Consider the following 16,857-nt stretch of genomic DNA (forward strand, 5'->3'; position numbering starts at 1 on the left):
GGCAGATATATACAGGATCAGTTTGATGGGGAACAAACTGGAATCAGAGAGACCATCTTAGAGCCTAATTTATGGCAGAGATAATAAAAATCTAAATCTGAGCTCTGATGAATAGGATGGAGGAAAGGAAACAAACTAAAGAACTAGTAGGACTTAGAGAGTATTGAATGTGGAAGATGAAGGAAGAAGGAGTCAAGGCTGAAGTGCTTTTTGACTTGGGCAATTGGTGGGTACCATCAGTTGGAGAAAGAGCCAGTAGATGAGGTTAACATAGTAAGTTTAGAGTTGGACATACGAGATTGAAGGGTCTCTGAGGATTCAGATGTCTAGCAGGTAGTAGATACATGAGTCTCGGGAACAGGAGGCAAAGATACAAATCCGGAAGTTATTAGTATATAACTCAGAACTCAGGTATCCAAGGAAAGGAAGTCAGATAATGGAATCACTTCACAGATTGTGGTATTTTTTCTTTTAGAAAGATGGACAGATGGCTGCATAGATGACAGATAGATAAGTAGATGGATGAATGAATAGATGATAGATAGATAGATAGATGCCTTCTATGAAAAGGTTTCCATACCAGACTGAGAAATGTTTAAACATAAGAAGTCTCCCCACAAGGTATTGGATTCTGTGAAGAAATGCCCCTCTCTAGCCCAACACATGTCAACTTTATGTATATATTGAAAAGAAAATATAGTTGAATGAATTATCTTTCTATATTTTAAGGGGAGGAAGCAAGTTATCAAAAAAACCATGCTAATCTTTTATGAAACTATTTTTAATAATCCTTACTGTTGGCCAGGCACAGTAGCTCATGCCTGTAATCCCAGTACTGTGGGATCCTGAGTGATCCTCAAGGAAGATCACATGAGGTCAGGAGTTTGAGACAAGCCTGGCCAACATGGTGAAACTCTGTTTCTACTAAAAATACAAAAATGAGCTGGGCATGGTGGCACACACCTGTAGTCCAAGCTACTAGGAAGACTGAGAAGAGAGGATTGCTTGAACCTGGGAAGTGGAGGTTGCAGTGAGCTGAGATTATGTCATTGCACTCCAGCTTGGGTGACAGAGTAAAACTCTGTCTCAAAAAAGAAAACTACTTTTTCCAGCTACTTGAGAGGCTGAAGCAGGAGACTTGCTTGAATCTGGGAGGTGGAGGTTGTAGTGAGCCGAGATCACGACACTGCACTCCAGCCTGGGTGACAGAATGAGACTCCATCTCAAAAAATAAACGAATTAAAATAAAAATATGTTATACCTGTCTCAAAAATTCTCAGATACTATACCAGTTATTCATCACTGAGTAACAGACCATCCCAGGAATTAGTGGTGTAAACAGTAGTCATTTTATTTGCTCGTGATTCTATGGGTCGCAAATTTGCATAGGGCTCAGCAGAGGCAGCGGGTCTCTGTTTCACATCAGCCTGACTGGGGCTCAAGTATCCAAGGCAGGTACACCTTCAAATCAGGCTGGCTGCCAGCTGAAGCACCTCAGTTTTCCTGCATATAAGCCTCTCTCTCCAGCAGGACAGTTTAAACATCTTTATATGGTGGCTAAGTTAGCCCGAAAGGTAAGTGAAAACTATGAAGCTTCTTGAGACCTAGGCTGAGAAGTCCCAGAACTTGTACTACAGCCTATTAATGAGAGTAAGTCATGAGACCACCCCATATCCAAACAGACAGGACATAAGCTCTGCCCTGCAATGAGGGAATGGCATACAAGGACGATTTGTTACTCAGTGATGGATAACTGATACAATATCTAAGAATTTTTGTACAGGGATGGAAGGAATCATGGGGTTATCTTTGCAGACAATCTCACACAGAGGTTGTTATCAGTTTAGTGAATTCAGTGGGTCAATGAAGTTAACATGGACCCAGATTCATTCATCTTCCCATCACGCCACCCTCAGTATAAACCCAACATGGCCAGGGTAGCCCCAGACATCCTGTACTTGCAGAACAATACTCAAAGGCCATAAAACAGAATGGGCCGGGAAGAAGGCGCATCTCTTCCTCATGACTCTTTGTAGAGCAAGGAAATATATTCCATTGAAGCCTTACATCTCATTGTCCATAACTGCATCATGTGCCCAATCTTAAACTAAAGGAATGACTGTGACTGGCTTAGATTAATCAAGATTTGCCCCCAGGAGCTCTATGGGGACAGTCTCCTCTGAAGCACTTGATTGCCTGATACCTGAGCAAGGTCATTTCTATGAGTGCCAGGAAGAAGGAGACAGCTATTTGGTAAGCAACTAGCTGCACCTGCCACTGATATCGAAAACACTGAACAAAAATTGTTTAAAACTTTGATTCAAATGCCAAAAGATCTTCCTTTAAATAATGAAAACTCCTGAAACATTAATAGCAATTTAAGAAGATTCAATGCTGATTTTTAAAAACTCACAATTTTCTTTTTTTAAAAAAGCACTTGGGGAAAAAGAGTTACAATACATAAAATGCATGTATTTTGTAATTAATATTGAAAGTGGTCTTGGCTATTTCTTTACAGAAGATGAATGAATCTGGGTCCATGTTAACTACAGGGAGCTAAAGCTTAAAAAAAGAAAAACTGGGCTGTTCAATCCTAGCACTGATCTTCAAAGTCCCGCTAAGATTTCGGGAGGAATTCCGTTCAGGAAAGCTTTGGATTAGGTTCAGTTCTGTTAACTATTTATGATAACGAGAGTGCATAAGTAGCAAGAAGAAGAAATATCAGAGTTAAACTGGTCTGCCGTCTTCCATCACCATCTTGGGGTCCATATTTTGCAGACTCGCCTCTGAAGAACACAGCTGTGTGGAAACAGGAAGTGGAGAACCAATGGCCATTTATTTCACCAGTGGGACCACAGGCTCTCCTAAAATGGCCCAGCACTCTCAGAGCAGCCTTGGCATTGGGTTTACCCTCTGTGGAAGGTAGGGAAGAAAATTCAGTTTGTTTTTGGTGAACTCCCCCCAAGGCTGCCAATATGTGTATCCAACTAACTGATACTTCTCCTTTCATTGCTATAAGATATTGCCCACATAATGGCTACAAAACAGAACTCATGCTGGCCTTGCCCAACCTAGCTCAGTAAATGGCACCATCTAACCAGCTGAGCAAGCAAGAGCTTAAGAGTCGATCTTAATTCAATCCCTTAACAGCATGTTCCTCATTGCCAGGAAGGCCTACTCGGAAAGGCTTTCCTAAAAGAGAGGCTGTCCTACAATTGTCACATTTCCCTATTTTGTTTTCCTCATAGCATTTATATGATTTGAAATAATGGCATTTATTAATATACTTAATTCACTTTATTGTATATTTATTCAGTATCTGTCACCCTAAAATAAGAGCAGAGATTTGGTCTACCTTGCTCACTGCTGTAGAACAGTGCTGAGCACATTTTGACTTAACAAATATTTGTTGCATTGATGGACAAAAGAATCATGCCAAACCCAGACTCCCACTCTACTCTCAGACCACCTGGGATTCTGAAAATGCCCTTAAGAAGAGTAGAGGTAGAATCTGTCACCTTGCCTGGGGCTTCTCTTGACCCTTCTCTGTAGCCCTAAAGTTTTAGGGCAAGGTCACCCCTGAAAGATACTAGTTGTTTGCTTTTGTTTTGTTTATTTTTGGTCTGTGCTTCTTCATATCATATAGGTATTGGCTGGATTTGAAGTCCTCAGATATCATATGGAATATGTCTGACACAGGCTGGATCAAGGCCGCCATTGGCAGTGTGTTTTCTTCCTGGCTTCATGGAGCCTGTGTTTTTGTGCATCAGATGGCACAGTTTGACACTGACACCTTTTTAGATGTAAGTCATGTCCTCCAGCTAGATAGATCTTTAGAGCTCCTCATCTCCCATGAAATCACAAAGAAATGATTCTCAGAATACAAGGCTTCTTGGGCTTCTGGAAATCATTTCTTTATAAGAAGCAAAGTCTCCAGGGCCCTGGCTTTTGAAACGCATTTGACAGAATGGAGGGGTAACGACTGCAACACTCTCAGGCAGGAAATCCAGACTTGTGCTTCACATAGCTCAAGATTTGCTATTGTTGCTAAAGCTGTAGCTACTTAAGAATCTGTTCTAAATAACAGGTTAGAAGGCTGAAGTCTAAACAAATACTTCATTTCTGATTCAATGAAACAAAGATAACACCTGATAAAGCAGAACTCTCGTGTGGAGTGGAGATTAAAGGTGGGGGTGTCTTTCCCCCAGACTAGCTCCTCTTATTCTCCCCCAGCCTATGCTTCTCACTTTGTTAATTCTCAGAACCCAATACTCTTCTGGAAACCAAGCATGCATGCCCTGCCTTCTCAGCCAGGGACAGCTAGATTGAGATATCAGATAACTCGTTTTTTTAGCCTTTAGAAGAATGTGTTTCAGGCCAATTATTTTTCAACCATGACAAATTTATTAAGTTTAACAAAATATATATTGTTACATACAAATTATACCTGTGTGTGAATAAAAGCTATTCACCTGTTCTTTTGCTAACTGGTCTGACAAGATGGTTTAAGGCAGCAGTCTGCAACATTTTTGGTGCCAGGGACTGGTTTCATGGATGACAATTTTTCCATGGACTGTGGGGAGCAGGGAGATAATTTCAGGATGATTCAAGTGCATTACATTTCCTGTGTGCTTTATTTATATTATGATTAAATTGTAATGTCTAATGAAATAATTATACAAGTCACCATAATGTAGAATCAGTGGAAGCCCTGAACTTGTTTTCCTACAACTGGACAGTCCCAACTGGGGGTGACGGGAGACAGTGATGGATCATCAGGCATTAGATTCTCTTAAGGAGCACACAACCTAGATCCCTCATGCACAGTTCACACTAGGGTTCATGCTCCTATGAGAATCTAATGCCACCACTGACCTGACAGGAGGCAGAGCTCAGGTGGTAATGCAGACAATGGGGAGTGGCTATAAATAAATACAGATAACGCTTTTCTTGCTCACCCCGCCACTCACCTCCTGCTGTGTGGCCCAGTTCCTAATAGGCCACAAACAGAATTTAGTCTGTCCTGTGGGTTCAGGATACCTGGTTTAAAGACCTTAGCATAACACAAAGTTAAGTACACTAACATAAGAACTGAGCTCTCCACATCAGCTTTACAAAGTGCCCTAAAGTTGGTAAGTTAACTTTGCAGTTTCAAAACCCACATTTGTAAAATAAGAATGTTTTTATTTTATGAAGATCATGTGTGTATTTTAAGTGTTATAAAAACATTTATAGATTTATACTATTTTTAGATATATACATTATACTTTATAAAAATAATTAGAATCTATGGAGCAGATACACATGATAGAAATGCTTATTTACAGATCAAATGTTATTCTTTATCTATGACAATCCAGATAGCCCAGACACATTTTGAGAGCCTTCTCCCAGATACTTAAGTTTAATACAAATTGTCAATAGATTAAGGCACGTAGTTAGAACTTCTCCAGAAGGAGGAACTCTAAAACATTAGTATATTTCTAGATTTAAGGTGCCTAGGCCATATCTTATTTAAGAAGCCAGAGACATAATGAGCTCAGCAAACTTTTTAAAATTAAGGCCTAAAAAGTGCTTATTTCTATGTTTATTCAACTTACTCAGAAAGACTGATATATTTTATAGGAATGGAGCTGGAAAGGTCCCAGTAGGTTAGCTTATACATCCATATCAATTCTGCCCATCAATACATGGGCAGGAGGTTACAAGATTACACTATAAAACGTAATCTATAGCCCTGAGGAAGAATAAACCAGTTCATACTTTGGGTTTCTCAAATTCAGCAATTCACTTGTTGAATTAGATTGTGTGTGTCTATTACGGTAATATTAATATATATACATTCTTTCCAGTAATTGGAAATTCCCAATAGATATACAGTCACTAGTGACAAGTAATAAGTATTTGTTTCCTTATTCCTAGTAGTGACCATGGGACAGGCACATATTAATGGAGGAGAATGACAGGGTGTAACTGTCAGCTCTAGTCATGGCCTTTGATAGACCACTTCTGACATCTGTTTCTTTCTCCATCATCCAGACGCTCACCACTTATCCCATCACGACCCTGTGCAGTCCTCCCACCGTGTACCGGATGCTTGTGCAAAAAGACCTTAAGAGGTACTTGGGCAGAAATCTCCATTTGAACCACGAACAATAGCTACCATCCAGCATCACAAACCTCCCTTTTTCAGCACAGGGTAGCCCAGGCTTTCCTCAGTCTTACCACTACTGATATTTTGCACCAAATAATTCTGTCACTGGGGGACTGTCGTATGCATTATAGAATATTGAGCAGCTTCCCAAGACTCTATTTGATGCCAGTAGCACCTCCCCCTCCCCATTTGTGAAACCAAAAATGTCCCTAGGCACTGCCTAATGTCTCCTGGGGGGCAAAACTGTCCCCTAGTTTAAGAACCACTGGAATATCCTGTAGGTCAACTGGACATTTTCCCAAGGACAACCAGACCTCTATAGTCCCAGAACTCTCACTGAAAACATTTGCCCTTAGTTCTACTCTTTTGGAAACATTGTCATTTAGAACCAGCCCTCAAAAAAGAAAGAAAGAAAAGCACATTTATACTCCTTTGAAGAAAAGCTAACGAGGTTTATGACTTGAAGGTCAGATTCAATTTAGCCAAACCATATGAACATCCAGTAGAGCCTCAATGTATATTTGTTTAATTCAAACTCAATACATGAGGAAAGAAAGGAAGAGAGGAGCAATTTAAGTAGTGCAGGCTTGTCCATCCTCCTTTGCCACCAAAGTGTGGTTGCCGGAGGGGAAAGTGCTATGCAGACAAATAAAGCAAATATGAATCTTCTCTTTTCCTAGTCAGTGTCAACTCCTTTGTTCCTATGTCATGGCTTTTAAAACGAGAGCATCTCGCTCACGTTTCAAGAGTAATTCAGGGACTACTCAACGATTATTTTGAATGCATATGATTTGATTCTACCTGTACCCGCTGGCCCATTTGGTGTATCTCAGTGTCTCAGAAGCAGGCTATTTCAGACTTTTTCACCTATATCCAGTAAGGCTGGTGGTTAAAAGCTAAGCTCCAAAGTCAAATAGGCAGGGCCCTGCTACTTACTAACAGTGTGGCCTTGGACACTCAAGATAATCTTGCTAAGCCTCCACCAACTCCATCTATAAGACTGGATTAAGAGTCTGCTCACAAGGTTGCGGTGAGAATTTAATGTAAGTGACATGCTTGGTGAGATCACCCTGACAAGTGGGAGGTGCCTGGTACAGAGTGTCATGAGTCTCAACTCACTCTTCTATTACGTGGAAGTGTTTGGGCAAGTTCTTCAACCTCTCTGACCCTCAATGTCCTCATGTGTAAATAGGGGTTGAGAGGATTCTAAGAATGCTTGTAAAGCTCTTACAATATACAACTGTTCATCAGTATTTGCTGTTATATCATGTGGCTCATAATAAGCACTTAGTATCATTAATAGCATTTTCTCCTGCCTTTTTACATCTTTTTTTTTTTCGAGACGGAGTTTCGCTCTTGTTACCCAGGCTGGAGTGCAATGGTGTGATCTCGGCTCATCACAACCTCTGCCTCCTGAGTTCAGGCAATTCTCCTGCCTTAGCCTCCTGAGCAGCTGGGACTACAGGCACATGCCACCATGCCCAGCTAATTTTTTGTATTTTTAGTAGAGACGGAGTTTCATCATGTTGACCAGGATGGTCTCAATCTCTTGACCTCGTGACACACCTGCCTCGCCTCCCAAAGTGCTGGGATTACAGGTGTGAGCCATCGCACCCGGCCCTTTTACATCTTTAATAGCTAAGTTCTCCTCCACCTGTGAAAATGTAAGCTGTCAGGAATTTTTGTAATAATCTTTAGTGTGCCCTCATATGTCCAGAACAACGTCTGGCAATATAGTAGTTGTTCAACAAGTATTTGTTGAATGCACTTTCCTAAGACTTGCCTCTTCTAGTTGCTATGCTTGCTGCTTGCATGTCCTAATTATCTTGAAGTGAAAGCCCTCATTCCTCTTGAAAAGATCCCATGCAACTCTGTCTCTTCAGATACAAATTCAAGATACTGCGGCACTGCTCGACGGGAGGGGAGCCACTCAACCCCGAGGTGCTGGAGCAGTGGAGGGCACAAACTGGGCTGGAGCTGTATGAAGGCTACGGACAGACAGAAGTGGTATATCTAAAGGGCATTTATGTTTAATATATACGGGGGCCTTTCTGACCCAGGATTGTCAACTGAGCCCCTGAAGTGCCTCCACTCCACTCTAGATTTTTATAAACTTTCCCAGTATTTCTCACCTTGCCAGTACTTACCAAAACTAGCAGATTGCTCAGTTAGGTTTTGCTGAAGGGGAAGGATGATTATTCCATCATTCCTGCCTCCCCCTCATGCAGGAGAAATCTCAGAAGTGTTAGGGATGTGTGAGGTTCAGAACTGAGCAGCTTATCTTTCCACTGTGCTGGGAAGAATCCTCTGAGAGCATCCATGGGGAACTGATTCCAAAGAACACTTAATGGAGTCTGAGGAGTGGTTTTCAGAGTGTGGTCCTCAAACCAAGCAACATCAACATCGTCTAGGTAGATTTGGAAGAAATGACAAATTCTTAGACCCCACTTGATACCGAATGAATCAGAAACTCTGGATAAGGCCCATCAAGCTGTGTTTCAACAATGCTCCAGAATCTCAAATCTGATTCTAATGCACACCCAAGTTTGAGAACTGCTGGTCTCAAATAATATATTTCAGAAAGTGTGCCTGCATAGTGGGAGAATCAGTTAAAATCAAATCTTAAGTTACATTGCCATGATATAGTTTCAGAAATTTTTGTATACTTACACAAAGCTTGTCCTCTCAACAGGGAATCATTTGTGCCAATCAAAAAGGCCAAGAAATTAAACCAGGTTCAATGGGGAAAGGAGTGCTGCCCTATGATGTCCAGGTAGGTTGAGAAAATATCTGACTGCTTCAATAAAGAAGAAAGAATGTTTTCATTTTCCGCTATTCATTGTACGATTATTCACAATCTGCTTTCATTTTGTGAGAAAAAATTTTAAGAGCATCAACTGTTTCTTTCATTCTAGATTATAGATGAAAATGGCAATGTTCTACCACCTGGCAAAGAAGGGGAAATTGCCCTCAGACTAAAGTCTACATGGCCCTTCTGTTTCTTCTCTGAATATGTGGTATGAGGATAGAAAGTGCTAGTCATGACTTGATACAGACTTGGGTTCAAATTTCATTTCCACCATGACTTGCTATATAACCTTAGGCAAGCAACAAAATCTTCCATCAACTGTAAAATGGGGACGCTATCATGTATCACCCAAGAGTACCGTAAAGATGAAGTTCCAAATGTAAGAAACTGTTTGCAGTGGTTATCCTCAGAAAGGAATACTGGACAGGCTGGAATGGGTGCACAGTTGGGTGGTGCTAGAGGTAGAAGACGAGCTTTTTATTATACTCTTTAGGACCTTTTGTATTTTATACTAGGAACTATCTTTTAAAAAAATTTAATTTCCAGCCAGGCGTAGTGGCTCACTGTTGTAATTGTAGCACTTTGGGAGGCTGAGGTGGGAGGGTGCGGTGACCCCAAGAGTTCAAGTCCAGCCTGAGCAACATAGTGAGACCCCATCTCTACAAAAACATAATACAATTAGCCAGGTGTGGTGGCACATGCCTGTGGTCCCAGCTGCTCAGGAGGCTGAGGAGAGAGGATCACTAGAGCCTGGGAGGTCAAGGCTACAGTCAGCCTCTGTACTCCATCCTGGGCAACAGAGAGAGACTCTGTCTCAAAAATTTTTTAAAAATTAATTTCCTTTAGAAGTTGACTGTGTCATGTACTGGTCACTTAATGAGTGCTATACCCACCTCTGTTCTGACCAGACTAATCCCCAAGTGTCATCCTTGTTTCCTAGGACAATCCAGAGAAAACCGCTGCCACAATAAGAGGAGATTTTTATGTCACTGGTGACAGAGGAGTGATGGACAGCGATGGGTATTTCTGGTTTGTTGGCAGAGCTGATGATGTCATTATATCCTCTGGGTTTGTACATTTGCCACTCTGAAGATGCAACAATTTGACAGGGAGGGAGATCTCTTACTTGGAGGATGTGGTGGTCAAAAACTTCTTTTTCTCTTCAGGTACCGTATTGGGCTATTTGAAGTGGAGAGTGCACTCATTGAGCACCCAGCTGTTGTTGAATCGGCTGTTGTCAGCAGTCCAGATCAAATCCGAGGAGAGGTAGATGAATGTCATTAATTCAAGAAGCAACTCCATATTTTCTGTCCATTTGACCACTGTAAAGGGTGAACCAAGAGTGGTCAATCTATTAATTCTCATTATGAGGCATGCATTTGGGCAAAATATAAATCAGTCAACCAACTTTATAATAAGTTACATCCCAAAGGGGAGGTATTAGAATTCTTTTGATGGCAAGTGACAGAAACTCAATTCAAACTGCCTTAAGTTAAAAGAAAAAAGGCATTTCGTTCATATTAGTGACAAATATGTAAGTACAGCCACATCCAAGGGTTCATGTGTGGTCGGCAAGACTTATAGCCTCTCTTTGCTTTTGGCTCTGCTGTCCTTTATGATGGCTGCATTTGATTAGGTTCTTCCTACTCCATAGTAACCAACTGCAGATGTACACAGCTTAGCAGCCCTCCACCCCTTCAGGGAAGGATACAGCTCTCTTTTCAATTGCTTCAAGTAACTCTCAAGACTTCATTTGCCTACCTTAGATCACATTAACCAGTGTGGTTCAGAGACTGGTACATGCTGACAGCTCACACTTGGATCACATGTCTAACCTTGGAAGCAGGTGTTGGTGTCAATCCCACCAGAGAGAAGTTAGGGTAATAACCCATAGGAAGATTAGAGTAGTTACGAAAAAGGAGGAACAGATACTGCACAGGCAAAAGCCACAGATTTCACCGAATGAAAAACTGTCATGGAACTCAGAATATATTTTCTCACAGAAACGAGGCAAATAGAAAATTGTGGGCCGGGCACGGTGCTCATGCTTGTAATCCCAGTACTTTGGGAGGCCGAGGTGGGCGGATCACTTGAGGTCAGGAATTCAAGACCAGCCTGGTCAACTTGGTGAAACCCCATCTCTACTAAACATACAAAAATTAGCTAGGCATGGTGGCAGGCACCTGTAATCTTGGCTACTTAGGAGGCTGAGGCAGGAGAATCACTTGAATCTGGGAGGCCGAGGTTGCAGTGAGCCAATATTGTGCCACGTCCAGCCTAGGTGACAGACAGACTCTGCTCAAAAAATAAAAAAAATTTAAAAATAAGAAAGTTGTGGCCAGGTTCCCAAATGCCTATTTAGGACCTAAGGAAAGGGAACTCTTGCAGTGACGGTAATAGCCTTAATTCTAGAAGGAAGCCCTATTTTCTTAATTTTTTCCTCATGGAAGTTTCCTACAATACAGCAAGTGACAAAATTTCAAAACAGTTTGTCAGCATCGTTCCACATCCGTATCTCCCTCTCACACACCAGTGAGCCTCTGTAGTGACACCGTCAATCCCACGCTCTTACCTCCCGTACCTGCTCCACTCTCCATCTATTTCATTCTCAAAATAGTTTCTTCCTGCCACCATGCTCTTATTCTCTCATTATAAATGATTTCAACTGAACAGAAGAAACCACCAATTAGAATCAATGTATGAACAATAAATAATCTAAATTATGCTTACTAATCTCAGTAATTATCTACTTGGTGGGTTTAAACAGTATTACAAAGAGAAGCAAATAATATGTGGCAAAATGAGCTCAAGGATATAGGTAGATAAATCCTTCCTGAGAGGTTTTTTTGTTTTGCTTTGTTTGAGATGGAAACCTGCTCTGTCACCCAGGCTGGAATGCAGTGATGCAGTTATAGCTCACTGCAACCTCTCAAACTGCTGGGCTCAATCGATCCTCCTGCCTCAGGCTCTCGAGTTGCTAGTACTACAGGTTTGCACCACTGCACCCTGGCTAACTTTTTTTTAAAAGTCATTATAGAGATGGGGTCTCACTATGTTGACCAGGCTGGTTCCAAACTGCTGGGCTAAAGCTATCCTTCCACTTGGCCTCCCAAAATCTTGGGGTTATAGGAAGCCACCACACTCAGCTCCTTCCTGAGGTTTGATCTTCTGGGATACACAGTCCTTCCTTCATTGAGACCCCCCAAACTCCTTTGAAACTGCATTTTCTCTAGGAGCTCCATTTGTCCCCCTGCTACGTGCCTCTAATGGTATAGGTTTCTAATGGAGTAAGTGGTCATCCATAAACCAAGGACTGCCTGTATAAAAATAGGATCAGTCTGATTGAAATGTTAAATACATGTGTGACTGTAAATAGAACTTAGCTTTCTTGAACTGCTGCAATCTTCACACTCATAAACCATTTACCTGAAAATATTCTCAAAACCTCACTTTGGGCTGGGCGCAGTGGCTCAATCCTGTAATCCCAGCACTTTGGGAGGCCAAGGCTGGTGGATCACGAGGTCAAGAGATCGAAACCATCCTGGCCAACATGGTGAAACCCCGTCTCTACTAAAAATACAAAAATTAGCTCGGCATGGTGGCGTGCGCCTGTAGTCCCAGCTTCTCGGGAGGCTGAGGCAGGAGAATTGCTTGAACCTGGGAGGCTGAGGTTGCAGTGAGCCAAGGTCGTGCCACTGCACTCCAGCCTGGCGCCTGGTGACAGAGTGAGACTCTGTCTCAAACAAACAAACAAACAAAAACCTCACCTTGTAACTGTATGCAAGCATTGTTCAGAGGTAATCTCTAGCTTTTGCAATCACACAAACTGTTATTAACAAATAGTAAGCACCTGTGTTCAGCATTGGTTGCAAATCCTTGATGTGTCTGAAAAACAAACAGAGCTGGATAAATTAACTTTTCTGTTGCAGGTGGTGAAAGCTTTTGTTGTCTTAGCTGCACCCTTTAAATCCTACAACCCAGAGAAATTAACTCTTGAGCTTCAGGATCATGTGAAAAAATCAACTGCACCTTACAAATATCCCAGAAAGGCAAGTACTTTGCCCAAAAGTTAAGTTTGGATGTTACCAAATGAGGGTCTAAGCTAGAATTAGATTTTACTGGATTTTTGACTTTACAGTAGCTCATTATATAAGTAAAAGACACCTTTTCAATTTAACTCTAAGAACTTTGCCTTAAAGTGTTTTATATTAGAACAGTATACATGAATTATAAACCAGAACCTTTAATCAACTCTGCAATACCGAATCACTAGTAAAAATCTTTCTAGGACTAATTTGTCCCATTTTGTATGAGAAAAACACAATGGCAAAAAATGCCAAGTGCCTTGTTTTTAGGGACAGCACTTGATTCATCTATCTCAGTACTCTCAACCCTAATACCCCTATAAATTCAAAGTACATGCCTTTAAGTATCAAGTGACCTTGTTTAACGTTCAGAAGAAGATGGTATGCAAAGAACTATGGAACCCTTCCTGAAACCTTCAAAAAGGATTTAAGAACAACATTCCATAAGGACATGAAGATGGCCCTGTAGTTTCCTTCTAACTGTGGAATTGGTTGATATTTACTGATACTCTGCATGAGATTTCTATTTCATTTAGCATCATTTCAGTCAAAAAGTAGTTCATTTCAGCCTGAAAACTACTCACATTTTCTCTGTTAAATTCACTAAATCAGTGATCTTTGACTTTCAGAAAGGCTATTTAAGGGCATTTGAAAATATAGTAGTCTTATTTTGAGAGAACAAAAAGAGAATTTTTATGGTCAAATCAGGGTGGAAGGGGAACCTGTATATACTGCAAATTATCCCTAAAAAATCTTCCTCAAAATTTCCAGGATCCAGCTCTGAAAAAAGAAGAACTGTTCTTTTTGTATTTAGCTGTAGTCTCCATTTTCCAGGAACAGTAGAGGCCTAGGACTAGTTTGAACTAGGGGAAAGCAATGGAGTAAAGGGATTATTACTTTCCTCTGGCAAAGCACTTGAGTGAATTTGCACTAAAAACCCGTTAAGATGGAGCTACACTGTCACCCTTCTAATACAAACAGACCAGCTTCTGGTGTCCATGAAATTCAATGAGCTTAGGCTAAGATAATCTCGACTTAAAAATTCTGGGTTTCATGCAACCTTTCTCCTGTTGCACTGACAGTTGGAAGGATGGAATCAAATGTCTCATAATGTTTTTCTGTCAATTAGGTGGAATTTGTTCAGGAACTCCCAAAGACAATCACTGGGAAAATCAAACGCAACGTTTTAAGAGACCAAGAATGGGGACGAACATAATTTGATGAGAAAACTAAAGGGTTAAGTAGTAATATGGTTACTTTCTCTTAGTAATTGCCCCTGATAATTTAGCGACTACTCTCTTAAAATGTTTAAGATCTTTCCTGATTGAAAACTCAACTGTTGAGTTTTTGTTTTTCACTTAGCTAAAAAATTTAATAGTAAATAAAAGCCTAAAAATATATGGATAAAAATTGTTTTAATGACCAAACTGAAAAAGGTAATGATGATGATTTGTAATGTTTAAAATCTAAGGAATCAAATAATTGCTTAGAAGAAGAAAGTGCACAATGAATCTGTATTTCATTTACCTTGTGCCTGATTGATGCAAAATAAAGATATATCCTAAGAACAATGTTCAAGACAATTTCTTCTGCTTAACATCTTTATGAGACCAAACTTTGAGACTTAAAATAAGGAATATATCTGAAACTTGGATTTAAGAGTATTAATTATTTAAGGCTAATTAATAAATTTTATATATCTTTCTTTTTAGGATCACGTCCATGACATTTTTTATAATTTGGCATATAAACATCTTTTATTATATATATATATTATACATATAATGTATATATAATGTATGTGGGTGTGTGTGTGTGTGTGTGCATGACACACACATATACACACATAAAGCAAGAGATTTACTAAGAGGCCAAAAGAAATAAAAAGTACAAAACACCAATATTTAGGGAACAAATTTATATTTGTTTTTCTGAAATTATCAGAACTATGAAAAACAAGCTTGGGATCTGGCCACACCAAAAGCAAAATACAAATAAAAATAACATTTGAAAACCATGCTTAATCTTGGAGAAACATATATTAAAATACAAAGTTAATACTCTTACCTCTATAAATCTAAACAAGTTTTCTAAACCACAAAACTACAGGTTTTTTTTTTTTAACTGACGTAATTTTTTAAAAAGAAAAAACTAAAGCAGGAGAAAAGCACTCAATTCCTACCCAGAAACTCATCATTTATCAAATAACATGCTCAAATGTCAGTAAAAATAAACAGTTAATAACCTGAAAACAAGACTTTTAGTGAGTTCAGGTTACAACCAAACACAGGATTTTACAGCTGGGAAAGAAGAGCTTGGATAACAACCAAGATTTACCAAGTACAAATAAATATAAAAGCCAATTAAAAGGCACCCAAATCCTATCCTACCTATTCACCTGAACAATTTTAATAATCCTCTTATCAATCCTTTCAATGTAATTTCAACATCATTGAGACAACATTCTAAATATCTAAAGCTATGGAAGGTTGGTCCTGCCTATTCTCTTTGCCCCTCTCAAATCCTTCTAATCTGGTTTACCAAGCAAAACCACTAGCTAGGAGGATACAAATATATTCCTATGTTTGCTAGCTACTAAATAAACATAGCCACTTGTGCAGGAAGCCTAACATTTTTCCTACTTCCTAACTTTTTAAAACTTGGCGATAAGCCCATTTCCATAAGCTAACTTTACAGCTTCTTAATATTCTTAATCTGGATAGTTTACTTCTCAGACTTTGTTGGTGCCTGTCTCTTCTAGCCTTTTTCAATTGTTTTATCCAGGAATAGTCCTTGAAAAAACTTTCAAATTCAGGAAACCCCTGTAGGCAACCCGCATGGTATGTGACGGTTAGAACTAAGTTGAAGAGTACTCTTATTTCACAGAAACCTAGAACTGTCTACTAGGGCTGAGTTTACTCTCTTCCTTCAGAGATAAAATTTCATCCAGTCGTACACTAGTGCTGGGAAAAGGAGAGAAAATGCCATTTAATTTGGTTTTGTGGTTCCTCCAGGTAGGTTATAGCAATATTTGAGGGTTGTACCCCTCATTCTCAAGTCCAAGTGGCTGCAAAAACATTTCAAGAGTTCCCCTGGCAAAGTGGCAAGTCGGTTTCCTTTTAGAACTAAGACTCTTGTCACTTCAGAAAAAATTTTTTTTTCTCCAGAATCTTTTAGAAACTTGTTCATTTGTTTATGTGATGAAAAACATCTGCTAAAAGGCTAGTTTCTATAGCCATTCTTCATTTTCAAAGCACAGCACTCAGCAAAAGCTGGCTGACTGTTTTCTTGTAAGTACTCTGGCAATTCACCTTTCAACTCAAATATCCTGTACAGACCTACTCTTCCTCTAGTAAGCCACTGGATGTGTATGGGGCAGCAGATTTGTGTGCTGTTTGTCCAGGTTTTTGTTTTGGGTTTAAATTTTTTTTGACGTTTTTACATAAATGTGTCTTTGATACTGGGAAACATTATTCAGACCGTCCTGTATCTCCAAGTGTTTTATATCAGCCTCTCTGTGAAGAAAGCAGTGTGCTATAACGTCAACATCAGGATTTTTTTGTTGTTGTTAATGAGGCAAAACTTACCAAGGAGACAACCACCACCAAGGCCCCAGGAGTGCAGATGGCAGACCTCTGGTTATAAGATATGATGACACACATATATTGGCCTTTGTTTTGGGAGATTCCTAGCAATACAAAAAGTTTTCTTTAAATTTCATCATTTATAAACCTTACAAATGCTACCACATGACAAATACTAGTGAAACCGTTGACTCATCAACCTGGATAGTGAAGCTGCTGCTTTTC

The 16,857-nt window shown here is 39.9% G+C and overlaps 1 protein-coding gene across 3 annotated transcripts in view; it reads left to right on the forward strand.

Moving 5' to 3' along the window:
• Positions 1–14,619, forward strand: part of ACSM4 (acyl-CoA synthetase medium chain family member 4) — a 29,514-nt gene extending 14,895 nt beyond the window's left edge. For 2 of the 3 annotated variants that reach the window (XM_017975919.4, XM_002752293.6), the window contains 10 exons: positions 2,779–2,922; positions 3,647–3,803; positions 6,040–6,119; positions 8,038–8,161; positions 8,847–8,927; positions 9,070–9,171; positions 9,904–10,031; positions 10,130–10,229; positions 12,893–13,012; positions 14,178–14,619. In XM_017975919.4, the coding sequence (XP_017831408.4) occupies positions 2,779–2,922; positions 3,647–3,803; positions 6,040–6,119; positions 8,038–8,161; positions 8,847–8,927; positions 9,070–9,171; positions 9,904–10,031; positions 10,130–10,229; positions 12,893–13,012; positions 14,178–14,264 (1,123 nt within the window). In that variant the 3' untranslated portion in view covers positions 14,265–14,619. The remainder of the gene's footprint in view (positions 1–2,778; positions 2,923–3,646; positions 3,804–6,039; positions 6,120–8,037; positions 8,162–8,846; positions 8,928–9,069; positions 9,172–9,903; positions 10,032–10,129; positions 10,230–12,892; positions 13,013–14,177) is intronic. The other variant, XM_017975920.4, reaches the window with a different exon arrangement.
• The last annotated feature ends 2,238 nt before the right edge of the window (positions 14,620–16,857 follow it).

Source organism: Callithrix jacchus, chromosome 9, assembly GCF_049354715.1.
Source record: "Callithrix jacchus isolate 240 chromosome 9, calJac240_pri, whole genome shotgun sequence".
NCBI classification, from domain to species: Eukaryota; Metazoa; Chordata; class Mammalia; order Primates; family Cebidae; genus Callithrix; species Callithrix jacchus.